The sequence below is a fragment of the Coturnix japonica genome, chromosome 3 (genome assembly GCF_001577835.2).
Source record: "Coturnix japonica isolate 7356 chromosome 3, Coturnix japonica 2.1, whole genome shotgun sequence".
Taxonomy (NCBI): Eukaryota; Metazoa; Chordata; class Aves; order Galliformes; family Phasianidae; genus Coturnix; species Coturnix japonica.
In genome coordinates this window covers 13398493-13405748 of record NC_029518.1, presented here as the reverse complement: position 1 = coordinate 13405748, position 7256 = coordinate 13398493, and the positions used below count along the sequence as shown (strand labels likewise).

Below are 7256 nucleotides of genomic sequence, written 5' to 3'. Positions count from 1 at the left end.
CCACAACCACCACAAAGCAGGCGGTGTCGACAAAGCCCACGCGTCCCGTTACTCGGCAACCGGCACCGGCGCGTACAAATAACGTCATCTCAACGTGCCGCTCAGTAACCGATCCCCTCCGCTCCTGGTGACGGCATCTCCCCGCGCAGCCCGGCCCGCCGCCATGGCGGAGGTGAAGGTGAAGCCGGAGGTGCCCGACCCCGTGGACATAGAGAGCAGGTGCGTTGGGACGGGCCCTGGCCCGAAATCATCGGGAGAGGCTTCGTGGTGCTGGGGAGGCGGGGAGCGGTGGGTCCTGGTGGGTCCTGGTGCGTTGATGTTGAGAGCAGCCCAAAAGTGAAGTGGAGCAGCAGCGCTGTCAGAAAGAGCTGAGAAGTGGTTCTTCCTGAGCTGCTCTTTCCTTTCCGTCCCTGCTCTGATGGCCTTTCAGGTGGCTGGTTTTGTGCACAACGGCCTTTGGTTCATAAACCGCCTCATTCCTCCCCCAGGATCATTGAGCTGTGCCAGCAGTTCCCTCACGGCATCACAGACCAGGTGATCCAGAATGACATGCCGCACATGGAGGCCCAGCAGCGAGCCATGGCCATCAACAGGCTGCTCTCCATGGTACGACGTTCCACACCCCTTCGAGCTGCTTCATCCTGAGGCTCTTGATGTCAATGGGCTGTTGTCAATGGCTGCGTGGTGGCACCCAGCTGGGCAGGGCTGGGAAGTTCATCTTGGATTTAGTGTCATTTGCCAGAACTGGCAGTTTTTGCAGCTTAATTGTGGTTCTCACTTGTGACCACCACAACCACTTATAACGGTCACCATCATCTATTAAAACATACCTCAAAATGTAGTTTCCATTCTGTAAGATAAAGTTAACACCTGTTGTGTGAGTGAGCAGCCTCCATGAGGCATCCTCAAACTTGGCTGACACTTTTCCAGTTATCTACAGAACTGAGAACATAACCAACAAAATAAGAGCCCTCATCTCTTCCACTTGTGGAATTGTTCAGTGTTCCTGTCCAGCAGAGCTCTCACTTGATATCTGGATGCTCATATGAATGAGCACTTTGGTGGGAAGTATACAAGAGCTCCATGTCCCAAGGTGAACGTTAGGAGAAACAACGGGAAGTGCACCAGTGTTGTGGGGAGAGGCTGGAGCTGTGTTTGTTATTTCTGACAGCTAATGATAAATGCATGGTCAGAGGGGAAGAATAATATCCTCAGGGTTATTGTTGTGTCTAGCAGTTAGAAATGTTGTTTTTCCCTTTTCTGTATTCAGCTGATACAAAGTACATTTATTTTCTTTACAAGTTAAGGAGATTTTCTTGCCGTGTTCTGAAAAGAAGCTGTTAGAAGGGAAGTTAATGTGCTGTGCCTGTTTCCCACAGGGGCAACTGGACCTTCTCAGGAGCAGCACAGGTCTCCTGTATAGAATCAAAGAGTCTCAAAATGCAAGGTGAGCCTTGTGCTTACGCAATCAATATCTGAATGCGGTTCTGCAGCTGATGTGCGGCGTTGCTGAGAACACAGCAAGGAATTTAACATGGGCTCTGTAACAAAGATATTACAGAATTTACTTGCTTGATACGCTTAACCCCCCTGAGCCAATTCTGTCAACTGTTGTATGATTCCTGCTGCACAGACTCTCCCATGGGGCTCCAGCTGTAGCTTACTAGTGGAATTCTTCATCTGGCAAAGTGATCTCTATGAGCAGATGCGAATGCTCAGATGAAAGCCAGCTGAAGCTTGACCACACCATCTATAAGTATCGTTCTGTGGTCTTTTCCAGCACTTACAGCAGTTCCAGAAGGCCGCTTGATATGTTGTTTGTGCTCTTTTATTTGATTTATTAAAACATGCCTTCAATAAAGTCGTGTTTTGCGATGTCTGTGTGGAGCTGAGTAGGAGATGCCTGGATTTACTTCTAGAAAGAAACGTCCTTCAAAATTATCTTCCATGCAGGCATCTCAACTTCTCTTTCCACTGCATTAGAAAAAAACCTTCTAAGCTGAGGCTTTCTGAGACCAGTGAGAAGGCACGTTGTAGAGCCTCTGCTGTCCCCTTGTTGCGACAGTTGGTCCTGAATTATGTGCTGAGTGTTTGACCTTATGCAGTTGTGTTAATATGTGACTCCAAACTTCTCTTTGTTAAGAGAAGTTGAGTGTTTCCTGCTTACCCTCATTTTTAATGACTAATATTATTTTTTTTTTCAACTGTGCTGTTTTCTCTTTACTGTGGCTTTTCACTGGCAATCGCAGAATGATCCACAGAGGTTTGGTGTCATGTATTTTATTTGCCACTGGCTGGTTTATTGTGTGGGGCTTCTTTTTCCCTTTGTGTGTTGTGGTTTCTGTTCATAGTATTTGTTTTTGGTTTAAAATAAATCCACCCTCTTTCAAACTTCAAACTTACCCCAAAAAATCCCGTTGTCTCTTCTACTCCACAGTAAAATGAAAGGCTCTGACAATCAAGAGAAGCTGGTTTACCAAATCATAGAAGATGCAGGCAACAAAGGTAGTTTAAATAAATTATAATGGGGAATGGTAATAGCTTTGTTTGTGGAACTTTTCCTGTCCAAACGTTTAAATTCTTGTCCAGGCAATGCAGATATCAGATATAGAGCACGCCTAAGTCTGTAGCTAATGTTCCACGTGCCACTTATTAAAAACAGAGGAAGACATATTTCTCTATTAAAATAACAAATTATCTGGTCTGACCTTTTGGGACCTCTTTCAAAATATGAAGTTTCAGAATATGAATTATGGCTTATTGATGGGACTGTGAAACTGGGGAATCTATACAAAATACTCATCACTTTAAAAACAAAATTCTGTGTCTCCTGGATCTCCTGTGAGGCCAAATGTTGTGTACATGTAAGAGCTCCCAGAGATACAGATGGTGACTGTGCTGTGAGGTTTTTCTTCTGCTTTGTCAGTTGATTTTTATTTCATCCTCTTTTTCCCATTCCCTCCCTTTTGCTGAGGGTGGTAGGATTGGAGATGCAGCCTTTGGCTGGCAGGCAACATTATGACTTTTGGCTTGTTAATCCTTACAGAAACAAATACCTGGTTCTCCTAATTAATTCTGTTCATTTCTGTGCTTCTTTAACAGGTATTTGGAGCAGGGACATCAGATACAAAAGTAATTTGCCTTTAACGGAGATCAACAAGATATTGAAAAACTTGGAAAGCAAGAAACTAATTAAAGCAGTGAAATCTGTGGCAGTGAGTAATTTTTGACTTGTTGCTTTTTAACATTTCCAAATGTTTGCTACATGCTGTACATGTTTGAACGTGGAACAGGGAGCAGAGAAACCTTGTTCTGCCTCCAGCTTTGTCACTGCATGTGGACCAACATTTTACTCTTAACATTTACAATGTATGTTTGAGCTGTACCAGATCCAAGAGGCTGTCATGTTTGATAAGTAATAAACATACTATAGCAAACAAATTAATAATATAAGTAATAAATACACCGCCATTAATATACTGTTCTATTACCATTCATACTGCTGTTATATCTTACGTACAAATAGTCCACATGCGAGAGTAGGGCTTATTTTTTTCAGTACTTTTGTTATTCTGTTGTAATGCTTATGCAGCATCCTGCTCTGCCTTACCTGCTTCATTACAAATCATTGGCATGTGCATATTATTTGGGCACTCTCCTGGTTTCTAGCTCAGGGCTTGTTGCATACTAGCAATGTGTGTCCATCTTATCTAGGAGCTGTACACATCAATCCAGCTGACTCAAGTTATCATTACTGTGCCTTAGATTTTACCTTCATCTATTCAGAGCCATGTACTTTCTCTACCAGGCATCCAAGAAGAAGGTGTATATGCTGTATAACCTGCAGCCTGACCGATCGGTGACTGGTGGGGCCTGGTACAGTGACCAGGACTTTGAGTCTGAATTTGTGGAGGTGTTAAATCAGCAGTGTTTTAAATTTCTACAGAGTAAGGTAAGTGCCACTACTAAACTGATCCTTCATTTGTATTTGCAAATAAATCTTTTATTTCTAAAGCCAATGACAGACAAGGCTTCAGTTTTCCATGGTACTTCCTGTGAGTGTTACACTTTTTTGTAACCTTTGCAGTGAGTGGATCCTTCCTTCTCCAAACTGCAGTGACATCTCAGAAATGGTTTACAAAACAGCACTTTGCACTCTGCCCTAAACTGAGCTGTGAAGAAAGCTCTGTCACTGAGTGCTGACTGCAACTTGTCTTTGTGGTTTTCTTCCTCAGGCAGAAGCGGCTCGAGAGAGCAAACAGAACCCTGTGATACAGAGGAACAGCTCATTTGCCTCCTCCCATGAGGTGTGGAAATACATCTGTGAGCTGGGTATCAGTAAGGTCAGCATCAATTCATCTTTCTGCTCAGAATTGTCAGTACATGATTAGCTGCAGGAGTTGGGTCGTGCAAGTTTGGTGAGTGCTCTAGTTCCCTGCAGTTACTGCAGTGGAGGTGGACTTTGTTGCTTTGTTGCTTTTTGAGGATTGCCAGTGGTGCTGTATGGGATTCCAGGATAGTCTGTATGCGTGGGCCATTGTTGGTCACTACCAACAGGCTTCAGTACTCTTGTCCTTTTCTTCCACAACTGTTTTGTTGTAGGACAAGAAATATATCGTGCTGAGATAATATAGACACTTGAGGTGCATAGGAAAATTCTTTTGCGCTAGTAAAGGTTAATGTAGTCCAAGAAAAAGTCCAAGAAGTCTTGGGACTTTTCTTTTTGTATCTACACAACCCTATCAAGTGCCCAGTTAAGAGCTGTACCTGTAATGTGGGACAAGTTAGAAGGGCTCCTGGAAATGTCTGTTACTCGTGGGGGTTTGCTCTTGTTTCCTCATGTACTTAGTGGCAAACGTCTTTCCTATATTTATTTTACAAATTGTTCCTTAGGTAGAATTGTCAATGGAAGACATTGAAACCATTTTAAATACACTAATATACGATGGAAAAGTGGAGATGACTATTATTGCTGCAAAGGAAGGGACGGTCGGCAGTGTGGATGGACAGATGAAGTTGTACAGAGCTGTCAGTCCTCTCATACAACCCACTGGATTAGTCAGGACACCCTGTGGACTCTGTCCAGTAAGTAACAAATTCTTTACATGAATAGGTGGTACATGCACATTTTGGATGCAGTCCTTCAAATGGTCAACTGGTGCAAATGAAGGTTATGTCTGTGAGTGATTCTTGTGGGTTTCTAAGCCAAGTGTGCTCATGATGCCCATGAACATTATGTTGCATCATTTATTACAGCGGGTTCTGTTTTGCTTTGTTGTGCTCACGTTGCTCTTACTCCAAACTGGCACTGAACTTCCTCGACTTTGTTCTCAGCTAGACTACTGTTTTTCTACTTAGAAAGGAAAAGGAAACATGAGGCTCTGCTACTTCTAGTTAAGTCATGCTCGCTGCGTACAGTTACACAGGTCTGACACAGGTCTTTCTTTCTTCCCTAGGTTTTTGATGATTGCCATGAAGGTGGTGAGATTTCTCCATCTAACTGTATTTATATGACAGAATGGCTGGAGTTTTAAGGTGAAAGAAAACTGTAAACTCGATTCGTTCTTCACAGCTAAGATGACAAAGCAGCTTCTGGTTGTGAGCTACTTCAAGATGTGAAGTTCCTCTGGCTTTTTTCTTTTTAAGTAAACATAAAGCTGCAGCACATCAGCTGTGTGAGCAGTCCTGTAAGTGGACTGAAAATCAAACAAGCATTGAAGATCAAGGCTGAACGTAGTTCCCATCTTGTACAAAATGTAAGTGCCTGACTTGAGAAGCACAACAGAACAGCTGTGTGGTGAGGCATTGCATTCAAGGATTGTGTTGAATACTCAACAGACGCTTACTTCGAAGGAAAATAAGTCATCAGCTGATCAGAAGAACTTGCTAAGAAGCATTGTCAAGAATGAGATCCTAAACTTTGCTTTCAGACTTAGAGTGCTGGTGGGAGCTTAAGACCTAAAGCTGACACTTTCTTCCCTATGTAAAATAGGAATTGATGATTCTTTACCATCGTTCTTACCTGCTATGATCTATGATTAAAACTGTATTTGATTTTTTTTCATATCTATTTTGGTGCTTCATTTACTCCACTGCTGTCAGAGTCTGGTGATGTTTCTGTTGCATTTTCTGTTGGACAGCTACTGTGATCTGATTATCTGATCTGTGCTTCTGTGTTCTGGCAGCTGCATCATGCACATCAGTGTCAGCTGAAATTCAGAATGTAGGTATTCTGTGAAGATGTGTTTTCCAAACGAGAAACAGCTCTTCTGTCCTGGTTATACAGGTACAGTGAAAATTTGTGTAGGCTGTTTCGGTGCCCTGAGGATTACAAAAAGCACCAGAGTTAGCTGTTTGTACATAAATACGGATTGTGATTGAAGGCATGATACTGGCATACCATCAAAAAGCACGCTCTTATCTTCCTGTCACATAGAGCAGATTTCTTAGAATCACAGAATCATAGAATCACAAAGCTGGAAAGGACCCACAAGATCATCTGGTCCAACCGTCCTCCCATTACTGCTGCTACCACAAGCCACTAAACCATATCTCGTAGCTCCTCATCCAGACGCCTCTTGAACACTGCCAGGGATGGTGACTCCACCACCTCCCTGGGCAGCCATTCCAGTGCCTGACCACTGGAAAAGTGTTTCCTTATGTGTAATCTAAACCTAAATTCTAAAACTGAACACAGTACACGAGGTGTGGCCTCACCAGTGCTGGGTACACACGGCTGACTACCTCTCTGCTCCTGCTGGTCACACTATATCTAAAGGAGGCAAAATTGTTTCTTTTGAGCATAGCCTCTCGTGCTCCTTCTCTGTGCATGTCTGGACTCATGAATTGGCAATAATGTATTAACTGTGTTTTTGTAACCCTATTGCCCTTTCATAGTGCCCAAAGACATGCTGGAATGCAGATCTATTTGAGGCAACTAGATACAGCTTTCTAGCTATTGTTACCTGGCAGCATTAGAGATGTGATACTGTCTTTGAAAATATGTGTTCAAATCCTGCTTTGGAAGTAAACAGGCTTTTGTACTAACAGGGAAATTAATTACATCGCCTCTTCCTTGTCATGAAATCAAGCAACATCTTGAAAAGTCAGCTCATTTTCATCAATGAAAATGTGCATGTATGGTACAGTCACCTCTCCACCATCTACAATAACAGAGGGCTGTTATTTTTTCCTTCCTGACTTTCTTCAGTTTTCTACCTGGCAAAGCCGTCCCCTTTACGCTGTGCTATGAAATG

General features: G+C 43.1%; 1 protein-coding gene across 1 annotated transcript; it reads left to right on the top strand.

Moving 5' to 3' along the window:
* The first annotated feature begins 66 nt into the window (after positions 1–66).
* Positions 67–6066, top strand: POLR3F (RNA polymerase III subunit F). Its single transcript, XM_015857019.2, has 9 exons — positions 67–219; positions 489–606; positions 1380–1447; positions 2438–2505; positions 3103–3215; positions 3809–3952; positions 4236–4343; positions 4894–5085; positions 5457–6066. The coding sequence occupies exons 1-9, from the start codon at positions 164–166 to the stop codon at positions 5532–5534; spliced, it is 945 nt and encodes a 314-aa protein (XP_015712505.1). The 5' UTR covers positions 67–163; the 3' UTR covers positions 5535–6066.
* Positions 6067–7256: the final 1190 nt, after the last annotated feature.